General features: G+C 42.5%; 1 protein-coding gene across 10 annotated transcripts in view; it reads left to right on the top strand.

The window, feature by feature from the left end:
* The window catches only part of DTX3 (deltex E3 ubiquitin ligase 3), a 63007-nt gene that overhangs the window by 17291 nt on the left and 19640 nt on the right, over window positions 1–26076 (top strand). For all 10 annotated transcript variants that reach the window (XM_075199353.1, XM_075199360.1, XM_075199354.1 and 7 more), the window contains one exon: window positions 24567–25318. In XM_075199353.1, the coding sequence (XP_075055454.1) occupies window positions 24567–25318 (752 nt within the window). The remainder of the gene's footprint in view (window positions 1–24566; window positions 25319–26076) is intronic.

Below are 26076 nucleotides of genomic sequence, written 5' to 3'. Positions count from 1 at the left end.
GGCCAATACCGACCTGAATCTAAACTGTATTTTGCTTTTTCAAATTAAACCATTAAAAGGAGCTCTCAGGCTATTCAGAGCCTATTGCAAAAATGTAATCTCCTTAGAGGCTGCTGCTGAGTTGGACACATGTTGGGCGTAATTTATGCTCAAAAAAGCCACCTGTAAAAATAGCCTATTTACGTTGATCTCAAGATGCTTTCAGCTCTGCACCTGTAGCGTTTGCTCTACATTTATATCAGGCATATACACAGCCATAAGTACAAGAACAGTTTGTTAACATTTGTTTTGATAGTGACACATTCACTTTTAGGCTTGCTATAATACAGCAGACACATTCCTTAACATGTAGAAATGAAAGTAACCAAAAAAAATAAAAAAATTGTCAATGCCTCAGATTGCCAATAGGCTAATCAGAAGAAGCTAGCTAGTCCTGGCAACCGTCATCATCATCAGTGAGTATTTACACCTGCCCTCTAACATCTGTGTGCCCTCACTGTATTCAGCCTACGTCAGACTGCCCATTTCCTCCTCCGCCCCATCTCTCCAGATGTAAGGAGGGGCGCGTCTATATACAGGAAACTACTTGTGCACGTGTGCATGCTGCTTGTTTTCTGGTATGAGCAGTACAGGTGTCCGGATTTTATGCAGATGGGAGGATGTCCAACTCAGCATCAGGCCCGTTAATGTGCAAAATTGACCAAAACGATGGCGTGTTACAGAAATATGTGATGTGAGCACTTTCTGATGAAACAAAGCTTAAAGTTAAAGGCAGTTCAATTTCCATTTTAGTTACCAGAATTTATATGGTTCTACTTTAACCTCTGACCTTTCCAATGTATACTTTAAGTTATATTATTCTCATATCATATCATAATCTTGTCTATTAAGCCCAGGCATGTATGAGCAATTGTGCAGCAAATCAATCAACATAGGTGTTATTATTTTCTATATATTTACTGTGCTTTAATGTGGATTTTGTGAACCCAGGTTAATGTTTGTATACCACAGCTATTCATTGTAGTCATTGCAGCTTAGGGACTATTTACATTATAGCAGGCTGATCAAAGCCTGTAGGCTAGGATGATATACTGCCCTGCCTGTGTGCTAAATGTGCCCTCCGGCTCCATATCTGTGCTCTAAACAGGGAGAAGCACTGGGCTGCAGCAGGGTGGACCTCTCTTGGGTAAACCAGGAGCAGAGAATTGATATTATTTTGTTTACTGCTGGCTTTATATCTACTGTACCTAACAAAAAAGAGGTGACACATCGTCTTCAAATATAATCATTTATGTTAATGTTGAGTACTCCTCCCTCCCCCCACTTTAAAAGCAGCTGCAGCAACATCCCATGTTGTGCTAATTTTATCTGATATAAGTCAAGCAGTTAAGGTCATGTGACATACCTGACGTGCTCACGTGTATGTACACACCGACTCATGAATTGTGTTTCAGCATATCAAGTCTGCAAGACTATCAGTCACTTGCAGGTTCAAAGAAGCATGTGTATCCCAAGTGCGTTGTCATTCAGCAGCGTTAGAATGACTGCTGAAAAATTGCAGCACATAGAAGAACTGAATTGCTCTCTTGTCACCCACTTTAAATATTTTGCTAAATCTTTACCTGGCATTGCTCCCTATATTGTGCTGCCCTTGTCATCCTTGTAATTCCCCTTTTTGTTATACTACTCACACTTGTTACACTCGTCTTTGTCTTACTTCTTGTTTATGTCACTCTTCTTCCTCCTCTGGCACTTGTACTATGTTACTTTTTATGAATTGTGTCTACCCTTTTTGCACTCACTCTGTACAGCGCTGCAGATATTTGTGGTGCCTACTTGTTTTCCGCCACTCAGACCTCCCACTTGCTACAAAATAGTCCCACATACCCTCAGGCCCCCACATGCCATTCAGACCTCTCTACATGCCACTCAGACATCTCTACATGCTGCTTTGACCTCTCTACATGCCGCTTTGACCTCTCTACATGCCGCTTCGTCCTCCCTACATGCCGCTTCGTCCTCCCTACATGCCGCTTCGTCCTCCCTACATGCCGCTTCGACCTCCCTACATGCCGCTTCGTCCTCCCTACATGCCGCTTCGACCTCCCTACATGCCGCTTCGACTTCTCACGTGTCGGTCAGACCTCCCTACATGCCGCTTCGTCCTCCCTACATGCCGGTTCGTCCTCCCTACATGCCGCTTCGACCTCCCTACATGCCGCTTCGACCTCCCTACATGCCGCTTCGACTTCTCACATGTCTGTCAGACCTCCCTACATGTCGCTCAGACCTCCCCACATGTCGCTCAGACCTCCCCACATGCCGCTCAGACCTCCCCACATGCCGCTCAGACCTCTCCACATGCCGCTCAGACCTCTCCACATGCCGCTCAGACCTCTCCACATGCCGCTCAGACCTCTCCACATGCCGCTCAGACCTCTCTCCACAAGCCGCTCAGACCTCCCTACATGCCACTCAGACCTTCCCACATGCCGCTCAGACCTCTCCACATGCCGCTCAGACCTCTCCACATGCCGCTCAGACCTCTCCACATGCCGCTCAGACCTCTCTCCACAAGCCGCTCAGACCTCCCTACATGCCGCTCAGACCTTCCCACATGCCGCTCAGATCTCTACATGCCGCTTCGACCTCCCTACATGCCGCTTCGACCTCCCTACATGCCGCTTCGACTTCTCACATGCCGCTCAGACCTCTCTACATGCCGCTCAGACCTCTCCACATGCCGCTCAGACCTCTCCACATGCCGCTCAGACCTCTCTACATGCCGCTCAGACCTCTCTACATGCCGATCAGACCTCTCTACATGCCGATCAGACCTCTCTACATGCCGCTCAGACCTCCTCTCATGTCGCTCAGACCTCTCTATATGCCGCTCAGACCTCCCTACATCCCGCTCAGACCTCCCTACATGTCACTCAGACCTCTCCACATGCCGCTCAGACCTCTCCACATGCCGCTCAGACCTCTCCACATGCCGCTCAGACCTCTCCACCTCTGATTGGTTGTGCTGCGTGACATTCGTGAATATTTTCGGTCAAATGACTTGGGAACCAGATGCTTCCTGTCAGTCTTATTCTCTGTTTTGTAACAAAATGGAGAATAAGTAGATAGAAAGCACAGAACTAGGGACCGCAGTTGGGCAACAGGCAAAGCGATGAGTCTCCTACACTGATCCGTGGAATGTGTAAAGTTTTGTCTCAATATAGCAAATAATAAATGTAGCATTCACTTTGATATATATATATATATATATATATATATATATATATATATATATATTTAGTGTTGAAATTTATATCTTTAGTGTTGAAAACAAAACATCTTTAAAAATGTGAGGATTTATTTATAAAAATAACCATTCATGTTGAGCATTACAGAGACAGAAACCCACCGATCGTTTCAGTCAGATATACTGACTTTCCTCTGAGTATATCTGACCGAAGAAATGGAAACCATGGAATTATAGAGGTGGAGAATACACACTTAAATGGGCGGCAGAGCCGTTTTCCCCTCAAAGAGATCTTGAATTTCACATGTCCTCGGAAATGGTAAAAGCCAGCCATTGACCTATACTTTCAGTGAGGCGCATTGTGTACCTTCTAGGTGCAATCTAAATGGGGAAGTGTATTTCTAGGTGCACTCTGTATGGGGAAGTGTATTTCTAGGTGCACTCTGTATGGGGAAGTGTATTTCTAGGTGCACTCTGTATGGGGAAGTGTATTTCTAGGTGCACTCAATATGGGGAAGTGTATTTCTAGATGCACTCTGTATGGGGAAGTGTATTTCTAGGTGCACTCTATATGGGGAAGTGTATTTCTAGGTGCACTCTATATGGGGAAGTGTATTTCTAGGTGCACTCTATATGGGGAAGTGTATTTCTAGGTGCACTCTGTATGGGGACGTGTATTTCTAGGTGCAATCTAAATGGGGAAGTGTATTTCTAGGTGCACTCTGTATGGGGACGTGTATTTCTAGGTGCACTCTATATGGGGAAGTGTATTTCTAGATGCACTCTGTATGGGGAAGTGTATTTCTAGGTGCACTCTATATGGGGAAGTGTATTTCTAGGTGCACTCTATATGGGGAAGTGTATTTCTAGGTGCACTCTATATAGGGAAGTGTATTTCTAGGTGCACTCTATATGGGGAAGTGTATTTCTAGATGCACTCTGTATGGGGAAGTGTATTTCTAGGTGCACTCTATATGGGGAAGTGTATTTCTAGGTGCACTCTATATGGGGAAGTGTATTTCTAGGTGCACTCTGTATGGGGAAGTGTATTTCTAGGTGCACTCTGTATGGGGAAGTGTATTTCTAGGTGCACTCTATATGGGGAAGTGTATTTCTAGGTGCACTCTGCATGGGGAAGTGTATTTCTAGGTGCACTCTGTATGGGGAAGTGTATTTCTAGGTGCACTCTGTATGGGGAAGTTTATTTCTAGGTGCACTCTGTATGGGGAAGTGTATTTCTAGGTGCACTCTATATGGGGAAGTGTATTTCTAGGTGCACTCTATATGGGGAAGTGTATTTCTAGGTGCACTCTATATGGGGAAGTGTATTTCTAGGTGCACTCTGTATGGGGAAGTGTATTTCTAGGTGCACTCTATATGGGGAAGTGTATTTCTAGGTGCACTCTATATGGAGAAGTGTATTTCTAGGTGCACTCTATATGGGAAAGTATTTGTATGCATGTTCATAGGTTAAAGGTTAAACAAAACTTTTAAACTAAAAAGTGACACTTAAAGACAGTCCTGATGTCCTCTTACTCTCATGAATAATGAGCAGTATTTAAGGAAAAAAGTCAAAATTGAAAATGATGAGTAATGTCCTAAAGTGGTAGTGGGCAGGTCTTTAAATGATGGTTTCACCATTTGTGGACATGCCATCCCATAAAAGTACCGTACTTGCAGATTAATTTTCATGGGTCACATTCCAAAACCGGAAAATGGATGTGCAGCGCTAGATATACTAAGCAGGGAAATAGGAGAATCTGTGCAAATAGAAAATCTCATCATACCTGTATGTTTTCCCCTTTAGTAAATAACCTTTTATAGCCACTTTAGTTATGCCACAACAAATTCCTGTATATGGGAAAAGGATCTGAAATGCTGGCAGTAGAACAAAATTGCAGAGCAAGATGGATTTCTTTTCAGCAACAGTCATTTATTTATACGTTTATTTTACACTGTGAGAACCAAAGACGAACAGTGAAATGTTTCATCTCTGAAGCTAATCCAATTTCAGACATATTGAATCTGGTCTTATAAGAACATTTTAAATGCCATCTAAACTTGGCTTTTCACAACCCAATATAAAGTAGCAGCTTATTTTTGACATGGAAACTTTTTCTCTTCCCAGAGCAAGCAATAAGTGTCTAATACCGTTTTCATACTGCCACCCAGGCAATATCCCGGGTATATGAAACCGGGATATTGCTGGGGGGCAGAGGCTCCCAGGGATTTAAAATCCCGGGTAGACCGTGTTTATACTGAACACGGGTCTGCCCGGGGTCCCCATGGCAACATCACAAGACGAGCTCTGATTGGCTCCTCTTGTGATGTTTTTTTTTTTTTTTTTTATAGTTTCACATTGTGTCTGGTGAGACCCGGGTTGAAAAACCCAGATCGCACCATTCATAGTGCAGGCTTCCCGGGGCAGACCCGGTAATTACCCCACCAAAAGACCCGGGTCTAATTCCTAGGTCTGGGACCATTCATACTGCACCTCGACCCGGGTCGTCTGGGCTTGCCCTGGCAAAAACCTAGGTTTTTGGTGCAGTATGAATGGGTTAACAATTGTGCAACTGATGTAGAGTACAGTATTTGCAAATTGTGCATGGCTTTAGGAAACCGAGAAGTGAACCTGAATGTCTCAAATTTTATTATTGCCATTGATTTGTAAGGCTCCGCAGCTTGGGACAATGGGGAACACATGGCATACGTAGCACAGGGACATACAAGGTAGACAAAATAAATGCAGACATGAGAACACATGAGTGCTCTGTTGATGAGAGAGCTTACATTCTAATTGTAGGAGGGCACAGCTGAAACAAGAGGAATGAGTGTGGTTCAGAGTGCAGAATGGGACAGTGGTGAGGATGCATCAGTGGGTGTAGTATAGGTGGGAATAGGGTAAGCTCCAATAAAGAGTTGGGTTTCCAGAGAGCGGTTAAAAATAAAACTTGTCACTTTATACATTGCCCATAAATTGTAAGTTGCGAGCAGGACCTTCTCATCTCTTTTTCTGTTTTACCCAGTTTGTTTATTACTGTGTTTGTCCCCAATTGTAAAGCGCTACGGAATTTGCTGGCGCTATATAAATAAATGATGATGATGATGCTGATACATACATACTACATCCTAAATCATTTAACACCTGTTTATGAGAAATATACTGTGCCACCTGCATCTACTGGTCTGTTGAACATGTTGACACTGGTTTATAAATTATTTTTTTATGTTTCATGGCGATTATTACGTTCAGTGCATGACTATAGCTATGGGATCGGTCACAGCCTCTTTGGCAGCTAAGCTCAACATTGACCATCACGAGTTTTCAACAATATTCCTTTTACAAATAAAATATACTGTTTTGATGTTATGGCAGGGTACTGAAACATAATTAAGATACTTTCATGAATATATGAATAAGTTTTACTATGCATTTTGATGGCCAGTCTGTAGAATATTTAGATATTCACCTGTATGTAGAAGATAATAGCATTCATAGTATTTTGTATAGAAAACCACTTACATGCAAAACAATTTAGCATTCTGATTCTATGGGGGGGAATTCAATTGACAGCATTACTTGTGAGAATAACGTGGCCGTGCACTATTACCGTTAGTACAGTAATTTTAACTCGGATTTCTACTGCAAGCAAAAATCAACGTTGAAATTACTGTACTAACGGTAATAATGTGCACTATAGTGTGCGGGCCGCGTTATTCTCACGAGTAATGCTATCAACTGAATTCCCCCCTATGAATTCTACACATTAACAAAATATCCCTAAAAGCCAATAAAGACATATTAATAAACTATTTGATACAGAAGCAAATACATTTACTCAGACATAAGCTTTGACTCAGAGATTATAACAAAAAAGCTATATTGTATGATAACCAGTGTAATGATATGAAAATCAGTAGATAATTTACTTACAGGATCAAGTAAAAGCATCTTGAATCCTGCTAAATGTTTTAGATTAGTGTGTACTTTTTCTACTAATTTGCATCAGATTATATTGGTATCTAGTTCATCAAGAACAGAACTTATAAAATTTTAGGTCTCAGTTGCCTCATTTACATTAAGTAGTATTCGCAATATTGGAGATAAAGTTAACAACTCTTTGCACGATTAAAGACACACACCAAGGGGCATATTCAGTTAGCTTGGCGGTCCGCGATTACGCACCGGAACGCACGACTACAGTAATGCGCTGTACCGCAATAAGGCGGATTTTCCTTTGCAACCATATCCGCAGTATTGCAGTACCATATTACTTTGAGTAAAGCACAGCGGCTACGTAATCGCAGAGCGCCAAGCTAATTGAATATGCCTCCAAAAGTCAAAATGCGGCTTAGCAGTCCAATATTTGGTAATTATATATGTGGTCACTGTACAACCAAAGAAAGATATTCAATTTTAAAATATCATTATGTGCGTTCAGTGGACACTTTATTAGGTACACCTTTCTAGTACTGGTTAGGATCTCCCTTTGCTCCCACAACATCCTGATTTCTTCATGGCATGGATTCAACACAGTGCTGGAAACATTCCTTAGAGATTCTGGTCCATGCTAATAGCATCAGGCACTTTCTGCAGATTTGTCAGCTTCACGTTTGTGCTGAGAATCTCCTGCTCTACTGCTTCCTATAAGTACTCTATTGGTTTGAGATCTGGTGACTGTGGAGGCCATTGGAGTACACTATTATGTTAGTGAAACTAGCTTGAGATGACCTGTGCTTTGTGACATGGCATATTATCCTGCTGGAAGTGGCCATTAGAAGATGAGTAGACTGTGGCCATAATGCACATGATCATCAACAATATTCAGGTAGGCTCTGGCATTTAATCAATGCTCAGTTGGTATTAAGGGGCCTAATGTATGCCAATAAAACATTCCCCACACCATTACACCACCACCACAAGCCTGCACCTTTGAAACAAGGCAGGATGGATTAATGGATTCAAATGGTTTATGCCTAATTCTGACCCTACTATTTGCATGTTCCAGTGAAATTGAGATTCGTCAGAGCAGGCACCATATTTCCAGTCTTCAGCTGTATAGTTTTGGTGAGCCTGTGCCCACTGTAGCTTCAGTATGCTGTTCTTGGCTCACAGGAGAGGAACCCGGTGTGGTCTTCCACTGCTGTCACCCATACACTTCAAGATTCGCCTTGCTGTGCATTCAGAGATGATATTCTGCATACCACTCTTCTAACGCATGGTTATTTGAGCAACTTTCACCTCCCTGTCAGCTTGACCCAGTTCGGCCATTCACCTCTGACCTTTCTTGCTACTTGCTGGATGGGTTTTGTTTGGGACACCATTCTCTGTAAACTCTAGAAACCGTTGTATGTTGAAAATGCAAGAAGATTTCCCTTGAACCTCTCCATCCTGGGCCCCCCCTCCCCCCGAATCACTCAAAAAACATGTCTCAAGAACAGAACAGGCTCCTTAGCTATAACTCCCCCCTTTCAGGTTCCATAACTCATGGTTCGGTTTTACTCTCTGAATGTTAATGGACTTAACTCCCCAAATAAACACTGATTGGCGATTACTACATTCCACAGACACAAAGCAGATGTTATAGCCCCTCAAGAAACACATTTTTCCTTTTCTCCCCCCCCCCCCCCCCCAACTGAGAGACCCAAGCTGCCCAATGGGGTACTTCGCTAATGGCCCACTCAAAAGGAACGGTGTAGCCGTGTTGTTTAGTGACTGTGTTTATTTCAGCCTACAATTAAAAATAAAGGACAAATCTGGACGATTTATATTCTGGTTGGACTTTTTGTAGACAAACCCATGACTTTAGACTCCCTATATACCCCTAAGTCCCGTCAAATTCCTTTCCTCAAGTTACTATGTTAGGAGGTACAGAAAGTCCGTAGAGGCCATTTAGTCCTGCTGGTACACATTAGCCTTACCTTAGACCCCAAAATCGACAAGTCCAGATCACTAAGATCGACAGGACCTGATCCAGCCCTTGGACCTTTTACCGCTTTTCGTAAACTATTAGCGGAGTATGACATTTGGAGGATTCAGTCTCCAAATGTACAAGAATATACCTAACACTCCGGGGTTCATAATACATACTCCAGAATAGATATATGGTCCTGACAGATAAATGAACATTTAACACACCAGTACTATTAACATACTCCCTATCACATGGTCAGACAATGCCCCGATAGAGTGGTCCTGGAACCTACAACTTACTAAAATTCCCCCGACACCTTGGGGGATGCCGGACTACCTACTTACCTCTTTCGAATCCAAGGTTGCTCTTTCGGAAGCGTTGTCACAATACATTCAGACTAACAATCCAGACGATACATCTCTTTCCACTCATTGGTGTGCACGGCTCTTGGCCCGTAAACTTATGGGTAAACAAGTCAGAAATCGAATAAAAACTCTCCATGACTTTAAGGGCAATAAGATCTACAACCTGCTGACGTAGCAAATCAATTCGCTAAATATTACGCCAGACTTTATAACTTGCATGATGACATAGACACGGTGCAACCAACAGAACTCTCCATACCTACTTTCCTCCACTACCTTAACCTCCCTTCATTAGATGTAAATAGTTTGGAGCTACTTAATCTCCCTTGGTCCCAGTGGGAGTTTGAAGATGTCATCAAACTCCTCCTGAAAGACAAAGCCCCTGGTCTAGATGGTTTTGTTCATGCCTTCTACACCAAGTTTACGTCATAGCTGGTCCCACTTCTCACCAATCTTTATAACAATGTTTTGACGGGTGGTAGCTTCCCAGCTGAGATGTTGGGGGCACAAATAATAACTATCCCCTAACCTGGTAAGGACCATTTTGATTGTAAAAACTACAGACCCATAGTGCTACTCAACACTGACCTAAAAATGTATGATAGGTTGATAGCTGACCGTCTTAATCCTTTTTTACCACAGTTGATCTATCCGGATCAGGTTGGCTTCATATTGAGTTGTCAGGCGTCATATAATACGCGCCGCATTTTGAATGTGGTGGACCTCCTGTCTGGGACTGGAGAGAAGCTTGTTATGCTTTCTCTGGGTGCAGAGAAAGCTTTTGATAGGATCCACTGGCTTTATATGAAAAAAGTATTACTTAAATTTGTGCCCCCTGCATCCACACACACTGTGCCCCCTGCATCCACGCACACTGTGCCCCCTGCATCCACGCACACTGTGCCCCCTGCATCCACGCACACTGTGCCCCCTGCATCCACGCACACTGTGCCCCCTGCATCCACGCACTCTGTGCCCCCTGCATCCACACACTCTGTGCCCCCTGCATCCACGCATGTATGCTAGGTTGATAGCTGACCGTCTTAATCCTTTTTTACCACAGTTGATCCATCCGGATCAGGTTGGCTTCATATTGAGTCGTTAGGCGTCATATAATACGCGCCACATTTTGAATGTTGTGGACCTCCTGTCTGGGACTGGAGAGGAGCTTGTTATGCTTTCTCTGGGTGGAGAGAAAGCTTTTCATAGGGTCCACTGGCTTTATATGAAAAAAGTATTACTTAAATTTGGTATACAGGGAAATATACTACACTCCAAATTGGCCCTATATCAGGGACCTTCTGCGAGGATATTTAGTAAAGGTTTCCTATCTTCCACTTTCCCTATCACCAATGGAACAAGGCAGGGGTGCCCCCTCTTCCCTATGATGTTTGTTCTGGCCATAGAACCTCTAGCACATACAATTAGATAGGCCTCAAACTTCCAGGGTATTACTCTTCACTCCTATACACACAAACTCTCTGTTCGCAGATGATGTATTCCTATTTGTTACCAGCCCGGAGACCTCATTGTCAGCCTTAAAACACATCTTGGATGATTATAGTGCAGCCTCATTCTACAAATTGAACATCACTAAATTTGAGGCCCTCCCTATCAACAAACCGCAATCCTTACTATCGACCCTGCAAAAGCAATTTCCTTTTGTTTTGGTAAGGGACTCTCTGCTTTATCTGGGTAAACACATTCCTCCTAACCTATCTACTATATTTAAAATTAATTTCTCCCCGATTTTTCTAAATTTTTCCTCCTTGGCCAAGAATTGGATTAACTTCGAGGTCTCCTGCCTGGACCGCATAGCTGCCTTTAAAATTATGTTGTTACCCATTTTACCATTTTTTCCACTATACCATATATTGTACCTAAACGATTGATGGCCCGCTTCCATACACTAATGATGACATATGTGTGGAGACAGAAACGCCCCTTATCACCCACAAACGTATGTCTCTATCTAAGCAGCGTGGACGGTCTGATGATCCCCAACTTATCTCACTACCAAGAAGCCTGTATATTGAGCCACCTGTGGGATTGGGCACTTCCCCAAGCCTCTAAGCAAGTGGTTCCCAAACTTTTGCAGTTCACGGCACCCTTAGAGTCTCCATAATTATTTCAAGGCACCCCTCCAAAATAATTATCGACCAGTCCCGTTTTATAAGTAGTCAAAAAAACGTAATAAGTATTTAGGTCAGGACAGAAATACTTATTTAGTTGTATGCAAAAATAATACACATACACTCTGTGCCCCCTGCATCCACACACTCTGTGCCCCCTGCATCCACACACACTGTGCCCCCTGCATCCACACACTCTGTGCCCCCTGCATCCACACACTGTGTGCCCCCTGCATCTACACACTCTGTGCCCCCTGCATCCACACACTCTGTGCCCCCTGCATCCACACACTCTGTGCCCCCTGTATCCACATACTCTGTGCCCCCTGCATCCACGCAATCTGTGCCCCATGCATCCACGCAATCTGTGCCCCCTGCATCCACGCACTCTGTGCCCCCTGCATCCACACACTCTGTGCCCCCTGCTTCCACACACTGTGCCCCCTCTGCATCCACGCTCTGCCCCCTCAGCATCCGCTCTCTGCCCCCTCGCTGTGCCCCCTCTGCATCCACGGTCTGCCCCCTTAGCATCCGCTCTCTGCCCCCTCGCTGTGACCCCTGCATCCACACACACTGTGCCCCCTGCATCCACGCAATCTGTGCCCCCTGCATCCGCACACTCTGTGCCCCCTGCATCCACACACACTGTGCCCCCTGCATCCACACACACTGTGCCCCCTGCATCCACGCACACTGTGCCCCCTGCATCCAAGCACACTGTGCCCCCTGCATCCACGCACACTGTGCCCCCTGCATCCACGCACTCTGTGCCCCCTGCATCCACGCACTCTGTGCCCCCTGCATCCACACACTCTGTGCCCCCTGCATCCACGCATGTATGCTAGGTTGATAGCTGACCGTCTTAATCCTTTTTTACCACAGTTGATCCATCCGGATCAGGTTGGCTTCATATTGAGTCGTTAGGCGTCATATAATACGCGCCACATTTTGAATGTGGTGGACCTCCTGTCTGGGACTGGAGAGGAGCTTGTTATGCTTTCTCTGGGTGCAGAGAAAGCTTTTGATAGGGTCCACTGGCTTTATATGAAAAAAGTATTACTTAAATTTGGTATACAGGGAAATATACTACACTCCAAATTGGCCCTATATCAGGGACCTTCTGCGAGGATATTTAGTAAAGGTTTCCTATCTTCCACTTTCCCTATTGCCAATGGAACAAGGCAGGGGTGCCCCCTCTTCCCTATGATGTTTGTTCTGGCCATAGAACCTCTAGCACATACAATTAGATAGGCCTCAAACTTCCGGGGTATTACTCTTCACTCCTATACACACAAACTCTCTGTTCGCAGATGATGTATTCCTATTTGTTACCAGCCCGGAGACCTCATTGTCAGCCTTGAAACACATCTTGGATGATTATAGTGCAGCCTCATTCTACAATTTGAACATCACTAAATTTGAGGCCCTCCCTATCAACATACCGCAATCCTTACTATCGACCCTGCAAAAGCAATTTCCTTTTGTTTTGGTAAGGGACTCTGCTTTATCTGGGTAAACACATTCCTCCTACCCTATCTACTATATTTAAAATTAATTTCTCCCCGATTTTTCTAAATTTTTCCTCCTTGGCCAAGAATTGGATTAACTTCGAGGTCTCTTGCCTGGACCGCCTAGCTGCCTTTAAAATTATGTTGTTACCCATTTTACCATTTTTTCCACTATACCATATATTGTACCTAAACGATTGATGGCCCACTTCCATACACTAATGATGACATATGTGTGGAGACAGAAACGCCACTTATCACCCACAAACGTATGTCTCTATCTAAGCAGCGTGGACGGTCTGATTATCCCCAACTTATCTCACTACCAAGAAGCCTGTATATTGAGGCACCTGCGGGATTGGGCACTTCCCCAAGCCTCTAAGCAAGTGGTTACCAAACTTTTGCAGTTCACGGCACCCTTAGAGTCTCCATAATTATTTCAGGGCACCCCTCCAAAATAATTATCGACCAGTCCCGTTTTATAAGTAGTCAAAAAAACGTAATAAGTATTTAGGTCAGGACAGAAATACTTATTTAGTTGCATGCAAAAATAATACACATACACTCTGTGCCCCCTGCATCCACCCACACTGTGCCCCCTGCATCCACACACACTGTGTGCCCCCTGCATCTACACACTGTGTGCCCCCTGCATCTACACACTCTGTGCCCCCTGCATCTACACACTCTGTGCCCCCTGCATCCACACACTCTGTGCCCCCTGCATCCACACACTCTGTGCCCCCTGCATCCACACACTCTGTGCCCCCTGCATCCACACACTGTGCCCCCTGCATCTACACACTCTGTGCCCCCTGCATCCACACACTCTGTGCCCCCTGCATCCACACACTCTGTGCCCCCTGCATCCACACACTCTGTGCCCCCTGCATCCACACACTGTGCCCCCTGCATCCACACACTCTGTGCCCCCTGTATCCACATACTCTGTGCCCCCTGCATCCACGCAATCTGTGCCCCCTGCATCCACGCACTCTGTGCCCCCTGCATCCACACACACTGTGCCCCCTGTATCCACACACACTGTGCCCCCTGCATCCACACACACTGTGCCCCCTGCATCCACACACACTGTGCCCCCTGCATCCACGCACTCTGTGCCCCATGCATCCACACACTCTGTGCCCCCTGCATCCACACACACTGTGCCCCCTGCATCCACACACACTGTGCCCCCTGCATCCACGCTCTGCCCCCTCAGCATCCGTTCTCTGCCCCCTCGCCGTGCCCCCTCTGCATCCACGCTCTGCCCCCTTAGCATCCGCTCTCTGCCCCCTCGCTGTGCCCCCTGCATCCACACACTGTGCCCCCTGCATCCACACACACTGTGCCCCCTGCATCCACACACACTGTGCCCCCTGCATCCACACACTCGGTGCCCCCTGCATCCACGCACTCTGTGCCCCCTGCATCCACGCACTCTGTGCCCCCTGCATCCACGCACTCTGTGCCCCCTGCATCCACGCAATCTGTGCCCCCTGCATCCATGCAATCTGTGCCCCCTCCATCCACGCACACTGTGCCCCCTGCATCCACGCACTCTGTGCCCCCTGCATCCACACAATCTGTGCCCCCTGCATCCACGCACTCTGTGCCCCCTGCATCCACGCACTCTGTGCCCCCTGCATCCACACACTCTGTGCCCCCTGCATCCACACACTCTGTGCCCCCTGCATCCACACACACTCTGTGCCCCCTCTGCATCCGAACCACCAGCGGTGTGTGGCAGTTTCAGAACCCCTAAATTGTTTGCAGTTTAGGAGAAACCCCCATAAGTAGTTGTTTAAAAAAAAAAACACCCCTTAGCAGGTCATGCTTCTTACCATTGGCTCCCGGTACCTGCTGGGCACCAGGGAAATAAATTAAATATAGTGCTTCCATGTGAATGATTATAGTAGTCCCTTAGATGAATATGTTTATTATCCTTTTTATTTCTGACAGGTAAGAGACCGCTTCTGATTGGCTGCTCGTCTATTACGAAGGAGCTTCTTAAACATTAATCCATTTTCTTTGGGCAGCTATCGCTTGTGCTAGCTCATCTCTCTGAACCACCTATATTTTACTGGCACATTTTTTAGTGATGTAGTGCATTTAAAAACTACGATTTTCAAGAGGTTTTATATCAGTTTGACCTTTCATACATTCATAAAAATCACCAAAATTACCAGCAATTCTAACAAACCAATATTTGATAAATTTCCTCCTAAGGGTTGTGTGTGGATTTGAGTGTGGATCCTTTAACAAGAAGTTCACAATTACCTTTGTTTGATTTGACATCCTGTTTAGACGTGTGTGCTGTTTTAAATGTCAGTCTTTTTTTTTTTTTTAGAAATAATCAATAATCATAAAATAATGTTGTTATTTGAGCATTTATAGTACATACAATAAGAAAAAACTATTGGCATGGTTAAAATAATTTGTTGTGATTCGTTGGAACAGTCACGTGACCTTTAAATCACATGACTCACTATGTGTTTAACATGTCTTTATGGTAATTATGCTTGCAAGCTCTGAAACCAGATTGTTACAATTTTTTTTTTACTTTTATTTAATAATTGGTACTTTGCTCCACCTGTCAGCTGTTTCATCTGTTTCTGATCGTGGGGCCGTCCGGTATATATGCATGTGTGTTTCTGCGTTCCCCAAGTTTGATTTGTATCTTTTACTGAATTCCTCAACCACATTATATATGTAAAAATATAGATCCTAGAAGTCACAAGGAATTCTATGTCCACATAAAGGCTGCAATCTGATTGCTTTTATATAAATCACAAGATGACTAGGGAGTGTAGTGTTCCTAGTAAAACATAAGTAGTCATTTATAAACAATCAACTTATTCAATTATATTTACATTTTTGTTTAATTATGTATCTTTCTTTTTTGCTACCGGTGATAGGAGCGATTGATTGCACTCTAAGACCACACCTAGGATGGATGGACCAGTGAGAGAGGGAGGAGATGAGCAGTTGGTATGGTGGCATGTGTACAAGAGTCAAGCAGAACATTCAGGACTAATTGCGAGGGGGGGATAATCTTGCCAGTGACAACCAGTTAGAAGGAGGTTACAGTATTAAAAGATGGAAATCAAGACATGGGTCAAAAACTTTGTGACATCCTGTATGAAAACTGGGTGTACTCTAGTCGTTTTACATAGGTGGAAACAGGAATGTGCTGTTGCTTCAGTATGTGAGATCATGTAGTATGTCCGAAATGTGACTCCAGGGCAGGGAGTTTGATAGAAATAGGAGGAATGATGGCACAGTGGACAGAGAAGCTATTTGGTAGACAAGTGGAAGAAGATGATTGTACGGAGACTGGCATTGGATTTTTATTTTCTATGTTTACTCTTAGGTGCCTCTGAACACTATTGATATTGGCTAATAAGAGGCTAGTTGAGGAGATGTGGAGCTGGGTGTTTGCGTATTAACACAATTTGTGATAATATCTCCAGCCTTCTCTATCCGTATACAATCATCATCATCATTTATTTATATGCAGTACTTTCCCAATAACTCTTCCTCAACTAATAGAACAATATGGTCCCATGCGTGGGATCACATATTATCCACCCCTGCTAGCGCTATAAAAGTAACGTTTACCTGTCAGGAGTTGTCAGTTTATCTTTCAGTAGCCGTAGAGCATGAGCTCTGGTGAGATGTCGTGCTGTGGATTCGCAGCTTCTGTCTGTGCGGTGTGGTCATTGCGATGTGGTCCTGGATGTTGTTTGTGGCGTCGAGCTAAGGTGGTTGTCCCAGATGGATGTAAGAGCAGGATGGAAGAGATAATGGAAAAGGGTAGAGGGTCAAAAACTGGAGCTGCAAGTCTAAGACTAAAAAGTCAGAAGAGAAATGGTGTGTAGTGAAAGGCGATGGGGTAGAGATGGAATTAGAGATATAGTTATAGCAGAAATTGAGGTGTAGGTAAAGTGAAGAGTAGGAAGTGTTTTGGATGGATATGCAGGTTGTGATGGTGTAGGAGAGATTAAGGCTAGGGGTGAAGGTTAGGTGTCATAGGAGTGTGAATTCGTATGAAAGAAGAAGGGTATAGAAAAGGTGGAGATGTGATTGGTTGTGCAAGTAAAGATAGGGATGTAGATATTGATAGAGCCAAAAGTGGAGATGAGGTGAAAGTGCAAATTCGTAGAACAGGGGTGAATGTATGGTTAACAAATAGAGATAGGAGTGAAAAAGAATCCGAAGTGGGTGGTGGTACAGATGTGGCAGAGTTAAGATTGTAGGTGGAAGTTCCAGGAGATGGATAGAAAGACTGTAGATTCACAATAGAGTAGTTTATGGAGATAGAGCAGATTAAGTTGAATATAGATAAATGAATATGAAGGTAGAAATGAAAATGGTAGTGAAAGGAATGAATATGGGTATTGGAGATAGATATAGATATGAATGGATGAGTAAGCATGACGATGGGAATAGGATTGGAAATATATATAGGGATAAAATGCAAGTAAGGTGAAAGACAATAAAAATAGAGGATGAAAAGGAGGATAAAGAATGAAATAACATTATGTAATAAACAATGCACATAGAAATTTGAAGGATATGTATAGAAATAAATGTAATTAAGGCTGATTAGTAAATAACTAAAAAATTAAAAATAGTAGTAAATAATAAGAATAAATAAGGGCAAACTTCTTGTAATGTAGGTAGGCAGACCCAACGCGTTTCACCACGTATAGTTGCTTCCTCAGTGGGTTCTCCATACAGAATGGTCGGCCATCTTTAGATGCGGCCTATTTGTATCCCCGGGCCGATGTTGGCTCCAAAATGTGGTGATTTGATTGGTAGTTCATATCATTGGTGCTATAGTGTTAATTATGTTAAATTGGAGTAGATTAAATTACCTTAAATGTAATATTAAATATATATGGCGTTGTTAGTTTAGCTGATTGTATTGCCGTGGGGGGGGGGGGGGGGGGGGGGGTTATTATTGGAGTTGTCCTGCAAAAATTCCAGTTGCACATAGCTTAAAGCAGCAATGCCACATAGAAAGTTTTTTCTCCTTTAAATTGCAAGTTAAGTACATTTAAGTATACATTTTCTTAGCTGTCCTCCTGCAAATCATTTCCTTTTCAAATCGCTCTGGAGATTGCAAAATTTATGTTTGCCAGTTACACAGAGAGCTCTCAGCATGTCATGTGAAAGCAGAGGGTGGTGAGGAAGGAGATGAGTTTACAGTACACGGAGCAGGCAAAGCCTCTCTACTCACTACATCATGTGTCATATGACTGTGGTTGCCATGCTAGTCTGTGTCAGTGTGCAGAATTATAGATCATTAATAGTAGCCTGAAGAAGAAAACCAAGGAAAATGGTAAATACCAACATTCTTCTTATAGCCTGCCACAGTGATTTTTGTTAAAAAAAACACCTATATTTTTCATGGTATTGGTGCTTTAATGCATGTTGTGTACTGTGTCAAGATTTACAACTTCTCATAATTCCAGGGGGTAAATTTATCAAGCTGCAGGTTTGAAAACGTAGAGATGTTGCCTATAGCAACCAATCAGATTCTAGTTATTTATTGAGTACATTCTTCAAAATGACAGCTACAATCTGATTGGTTGCTATAGGCAACATCTACACTTTTTCAAACCGGCAGCTTGATAAATTTACCCCCAGGATAAGTATTTCCTGATTCGTTTGATATTGTCTTAGAAAATCCTTGAGGATCAGCAAAACCATGTCACACTGCATTTAGCATTATTTAATAATATAAAAAAATAAACAGATTAATATATCTTGGACAATAAAGTATAGAGTTAGTTCCAGTTTTTTGAAATCCTTATTCAGAATTAAAAATCCTCACACTTTGTTTATTCCCCCATGAGAAATGAGAGCTCTGCACTCTTCCGTGATTGACTGAAAGGCTGTTTATCATGTCAGATATAATGTTGACAGTGAACTGCTGGGCACTAGGGCCCTATGTTTGAACAATGTGATTTCATTTATTTACATTATACTAGCTCCTGTGGCCATGTCTTATGGAATATGACAGCCTTCATCTGATAGACAGTAGATGTGTTATGGTTCACTTCACACCTCAAAGGACTTCACTATATGGCAATTCCTTTTTAAAACTTTCTATTTGTAATATTGCTTGACATAGTGCCATTTTTATATTCACAGTGTTTCTCTTTTGTTTATTACACAGAAACCTTATTTATGTTGTAAATGCTCGATTTTCATACCAGCTGCTGAGCTGTCATTTCATCCTTATGTTCAAAGATGATAAACAAGTTACAAGTTGATATAGCATTAAAAGACATTTAAAAATATTCACAAATGTAGATATGTAAAAGTTCCAAATCATGAAAAGACTGTTTGAATCTGCAGGTAACTATTTTATTAATACAAACTGATGTCCACAGTCATTTTCCAGTGGACACCCCATAGGATTTCATTCTTAGCTTTTCAATAGGCTTAAAACCAAGTCTGGTCTACGCAAAATACTTTTCTCATGAATTACAGTCTTATTTCAAAGATGTTTAAAAATAAACAAATGATCGAAATGTCACCCTTCTGATATGCTGCAAAACTTAGCGCATCCTAAGATGACCATATCCTAAGGCAATGTGCCCGTTATTCCAAAAGAGTAAAAATGATTAAACCAGACACACTTTAATTGAACAAAAGACATCACAAGTTCTTGTTCACCACTTTTTTAAATATCAAATAACATCTTAATTTTTTTCTTCTTGATCTGTCATAGACCAAATCGGAAACAAAAATTCCTGAAAAAAATCAACATAAAAATAACACAACCTCTCTAAACGAATGACCTGGGAGTAACCGAGACTTCCTCTAACTGAGAGCCAGTCACAGGGAACTTGCTTGTGATTGGCTGGAGACTAATGGGAGTCTTGGTTAGTGCCAGTAATAGTAATTTACTACATTACAGAAGGAAGAACAAATATCTTCTAGCTCAATAGATTCATATCAATATCCAGTACAGGCAGATAGTATGTAACTAATATGGCACCTGATTGGATTGCTACAACTCCTGTCCAACTGGTGGTGTGTAAATAACATTCCTCCAGGCTGAGCAGGTGTTGTCCTCAAGGAAAGGGCTCATTCTGTTGGTAATGGTTGCAGTCAGGTAATGGGGGACATTCTGGGGGTAAGTGCGCTAGTGGGAAACAACCCCTTTAATTTACTCATTAGCATAGTGTTATCATGAGCTGACCTGTTCTAGTCTGTTATAAATGTAGGAAGTCGGTCAATGCATACTGGAAAAAAATTATGCTGTGAGTGATTATGACAGGACCTTGTATCAGTGATCCAGTTTATTTTATTGGTGGGCATTATTTTACTATGCTGTGTGGACACATGGAGACAGTGGCGCTCTGACGTCATCATGTGGAACATGGTACAGTGACCCACCCCCCCCCCTTTACCTCTGTGCACATTGGTTTTCTTTTCTGCTAATGTAGCTCACATCTAATACATCAAATGTTCTGTCAAAGCGTCGGAACACTTACATTTATATTTGTGAATGCTACTTGTACCTATTTTACATTAGACAACATGGTTTTTAGGTTTAATGGTTCTTAATCAGAGAGAATTTTATTGTTTTTCTCAACAGATAGGCTTTTCTTTTTGTATTGTTTTTAAATAAATAGTCTTGTTTTTCCTACATATATTAGTAGGCCCCTAGATAGATATCCTTAACTGTTTTCCTCTATTTCTCCTGTTTATTTTGACCCCTAATACATATAATTTTCTCTTATTGAAGTGATGGTGTGTTTTTAATTCTCTTTATTACATTATTTTATTTCAATTTTTTTTAAACTTTTACCACTCTTTATTAGGATGCCCTGTAGTAGGTCACAATTAACCTTGGGGGACACTACATATATTTTTACATCTGTACAGCATACTGGCCAACTCTCCCTGAATGTCAGGGAGACTCCCTGAACTAGGGGTGATCTCCCTCACTCCCTGAAGAGTCTGGCATTCTCCCTGATGCTGAGTCAGTACAAGACATGGTTCGCTTTGCCATCAGTGGTATGATGACACAGTTCAGAAATTGTGTTCTATGTCAATGTATTGATGCCTATGGAGGTGGCCATTTTCATGGAGACCAAGATTTAATTAAAGACTGACAGGTAAGACAACATGACTTCAGTAATGGAGACAGAAATGTAAAAGACACTTCAGTCTCTAGAGATTCATTAGTTGCTTTTCTTTAACGCATAGTTGCCTACCCTCCGGAATGTCTGGGAGACTCCAGCATTTCTAGGAGACCTCCTGGAGCAGGGCAACTTCCCGGTTCTCACCCCTGCAATAGATAGGTGGCAGGGGCGGGGCTTAATGATGCAAATGTTGCATGATCTTAGCCCTGCCCCTTGCTGTAATTGGCAAAAACTGACAATCGTTTAGAGGGCGGGGCCAGAATGATGTGACTCGTCAAGCCACGCCCCTTCACGCCCACCTTCCCTGGGATCTCCCTGAAGCCAACGAGGAAAAGTTGGCAAGTATGTTTTACAGCAACTATTTGTTTGCTGTAACTGAAGCTGTCATACTCCAGTTATAGCTGAAACATCAGTTATTTTTTTATACAATGAGAGCTGATCTGGGCCTACTTAGACCCAGTAGTTCTCACTGCTGTGACGTGATGACTGCGGTATACAGGCTGTGGAAGCACCGCATTCTATATAAACTGTACAGCAGTGACTATTTCTCCTGAATCCCGGGTTGTCATTGATAGCCCAGCTCCAGATGTTTGGCAGCATATGGCAGTGTGAGGCTGTCCTTCCTATACTCCATCAAAAGACAGCAAAGACTTTGGCCAGGCGTAAAGAGGTTAAAGGAAGCAAAGGCTATAATTAAGGCTACTGAAATAAATCATGTTTCATATTACTGTTTCCCCACATGTTTGCTAAAACCTGAGCTTTAAGCCAAGATGCCTTATATAGAAGGCAGAAAGAAGCTTTGGTCTCTATACTGCAGCAGAATTGGTCAGTTTAACCTAGTTACAAGTAGAAATCATACTATTGCTCTTGGCTTTGTAACTACCTCAAATGTTGCAATACTTAGATATATAAGAAATAATCCCGCACTCTGATAATCCCTTACTCTCCAGTGTTTAGCCTTACTATTGCATATCTGTATGTATCTGACAAATTAAAGAATTGGGTATTCGCAGTGGGGCGAAGTGGAAATTTAGAAGTGGTGCTATGAAAAATATGATGGGAATTTAAGTGAATGGAATTTAATAGTTTTAGAATGAAGGCAGTAGGTGAAATGGCGGTATGGCATATGGCATAACTTCCACCACTAGGTATCCGTTTATGTTTTAGTCAAAACTTTCAAGCTTGCAATCAAACGTCAATATGAGTCCTCTTTCATGTAAAACTAGTGTAACATATATCTTTAAACAACACTGAAATGCAGTTAAAATCATATGCACTCAACGCTTATCTATTGCAGCTGACATGTAACAAGGTTCTGGTTTTTAACCTACACCCAGAACGCCTTACATAGGCTGGACGGACAGCAGTTCAGACAACATTTGGCAGTATTTGAAAATGAAATAGAAAATAAACAAGCCCACACTTGGTTAATTCCATATTCTACAGCAGTCAGGGCCAGCCTGTGACTATCCAGGTGTTGTGAAACTACAAGTTCCAGCATACTCTGCCAACTGTGTATCAACTATTTGTTATCAGTGCTTAGGCTTACAATTGCATAGTTCATATGTTGGTCAAATCTGGTATTCCAATACTCCAGTGAGTGCTGGTATTTGGGGTAATTTCTGGTGTTGCTTTAATTGTGCAAATGTAATTTTGGGAAAAAGAGTAAATTTGTTGTGATTAGCCTATTTTTCACCTATATGGCCATAAGTGAAAATAATATTTAACCCAATATAAAAAAAATCATATATAATTAGTTAACAATAAAATTACCAGACTTTGCGGGTGAACTTCTGCTTCTCTGTCCTCTTCTGCTTCTGTTGGATCTGTTGAAACTTTGTGTATTTTACTTTCACTGGTTATGTTATGTATTCTAGTAATTTAGCACAAGTGGGTGTAACCTATATTAATCAATATAGACAAATTGGTCAAGTGAGTGCAATAGGTGTCTCCAAAAGAGAAGAATGAGGACCCAATACCAATTTTCTCATAGCAAAAACGAGAGTTTGGTTATACAGCAGCCACTGTCAATACAATTGCGGTGGTAGTCAATACACCAGAGACATACATCCCGACAACAGTTTCAACAATGTTTAAAAGCAACAGATGTAATTTCTGAAATGACTAAAATTAGATGTGTTTAAATAGTGACATACCACAATTCAGACAAGCAGACATCCTGACAGTGAGATTCATGTCACGCGTAAGGGCTGAGGATATTAAGGGGGCAGTGCGAGGACCCGGTGGCTGTATAATGTTTTTTAAGAATGGTTCTACATTATACAGCCGGTGGGACCTCGCATTGCCCCTTAATAGCCTCAGCCCTTACAAGTGACGTGAATCTCAGAGTCGGGATGCCTACTTCTATATCTAATTCTGGTATGTCACTATTTAAACACGTCTAATTTTAGTCATTTCGGAAATTGCATCTGTTGCTTTTAAAATATCGTTGAAACTGTTGTCGGGATGTAGGTCTTCAGTATCGCGTACCCAACCCTACCCGTGGCCCTGAAAGTGATGCCTTCTCATTAGTTTATCTGAGATGGTTCTGTGGAAAGGCTGTAGTAGAAGAATGTACAGTTTTACTATAAATTCTAATGAAAATGTCTACAGTGGCGTATATCTAGTAAATTATAGCAAACATTTCTTTTCTCTGTTGGTATTAAGTCTGGATTGTTGTTTTTTACTGTTAGAACTATGATGACTTTTCTTTAACTTAATGGCATTTATTTCTGCATATGTCCAAGTCCATTTTCTTGGTTTATATAAACCTTACTTGGACAACCTGTGGCTCTCCGAGTCTTGTGGATCCACAAGTTCTAGAATGCCTAAGGCATGTTGGATTTGTAGTATTATAACAGCTTGAGAACCAAAGTGTACCTATGCGTGATACAGAGTTATGTGCTGCACATCATCATCATCATCATCATCATCCTCATCAACATTTATTTATATAATGCTAGCAAATTCCGTAAGATGAAATAATACACTTAATTTCTATAGTAGAAAGTTTACATCAACTTACATTATTATGTAAGTTACTAAAAATAAATACAGAGCCCATTCCATGAGTTGGGCAGTGAAACCCCTGGAGTGTTCGCTGTGAGGTTATGTTACTTAGTACTTTATGTATGCCACATTTAACACAGTCTTTCCAAGCAGCACATCTTCTCTAGTGGAGCTTAAATTCCTTTTTGCTGTTAATTTCTTGTTCTCTTTTTTATTAAGTTTCCTTTGTCTGGTCCAGAATGGCAGCCTGTGGAGTGAACACAAAGAACAAAGTCACAGTTAACAAGCCAGTTTGGGAATTCCTCAACAAAGAGGCTCCATCTAAATTGAACCGACTGAGAGAGGACAGTGGAGTTCGCATCCTGATTGATGGTGAAACATCTGAGATTTATGTGTTGCGATTGTCCGTTGACAGTCACCTTCCAACAAATGCAATCTCGCTGGCCAGAAAAGCTCTAAAATCTTTGTTAAAAGATACTGAGAAAGAGTTGAAAAAATCCTACAAGCAGCACCAACTTTCGGGCTGCATGGCTTATGCCGATAAGAACAGTGATGCAGGGGAACTGCATATTCGTGGTACTTATGGCAGAGGTCAGCAAAGTACGAGCAGCCGGGGTTTACCTGGAAGTTCCAGTGGGGGACCGAGTAGCAGTCATGGGAGCTCTCGTGACCACAGAAGAGAAGAAGTAGAAGATGACCGAGAGAACCAGTGTCCCATTTGCCTGGGTGAGATTCAAAATATAAAAACACTGGAGAAGTGCCAGCATTCATTCTGTGAGGATTGTATCACCAGGGCTCTACAGGTGAAGAAGGCATGTCCGATGTGTGGCCGTTTCTATGGGCAACTAGTAGGCAATCAGCCCGAGAATGGTAGAATGTTGGTAACCAAGGACTCCGGCCTTTTGCTTCCTGGCTATGAAAAATATGGGACCATTATCATCCAGTATGTCTTCCCACCAGGCATCCAAGGGGTAAGACCTGTTACATTTCTCATTTAGAAGCACTGTGAAAAGAGAGCTGTCATGACATTGAAAATAAAAACATTTGTACAGTTTAAAGTAATTAGACTGATTTGAAAAGTTACACATGTGTTGTGTTAATGTATTTTGCAGAGGAGGTTTTTGCTGTTGTACAGTTTTGGAACGGGGTTTACATAAACCCTTTATTCACCCACATTAATACATTATCGGTGGGATCCTTCCCCTGACTTTTCTCAGTGCATCTCATTCCTATACTTACTCTTAGGTGCTGGAAAATAGAAAATACAACTGTCTACCAATAAGGTGATCACTATTCTCTTCCTACAAAGGCAGGCTGTCATTTCTTCCCTTGTTTTGAATCCCTCCTCAGCTACATCATTAATGAAGCCCTAATGCAGATGTCCCTAGTACAGAAACCCATGTAATGTCCTCATGATTGTAAATTATAGTTCTATAGCAGGCCTGGCCAACCTATGGTTCTCCAGGTGTTGTAAACCTACAAGTCCCAGCATGCTTTGCCAGTAGATAGCCAGCTGATAGCTGACAGGGCATGCTGGGACTTGTAGTTTCTCAACACCTGTGGGCCCACAGGTTGGCCTAGTTTAGTTGTTAGAATAGCCTAGATGAGGTGGTGCTAAACACAGTCAACTAAGTCATGTGTACCTTGGATACTGTACGATACAAAATGACTTTCTGACAGAGCTACACTTATGTGCATTGCTGCCAGAGAGGTTTGAGGAACAATAACA

Source organism: Mixophyes fleayi, chromosome 2 (genome assembly GCF_038048845.1).
Source record: "Mixophyes fleayi isolate aMixFle1 chromosome 2, aMixFle1.hap1, whole genome shotgun sequence".
Classification (NCBI taxonomy): domain Eukaryota; kingdom Metazoa; phylum Chordata; class Amphibia; order Anura; family Limnodynastidae; genus Mixophyes; species Mixophyes fleayi.
Note: the sequence above shows the minus strand (reverse complement) of the source record. Positions and strands in the feature narration are given on the sequence as shown.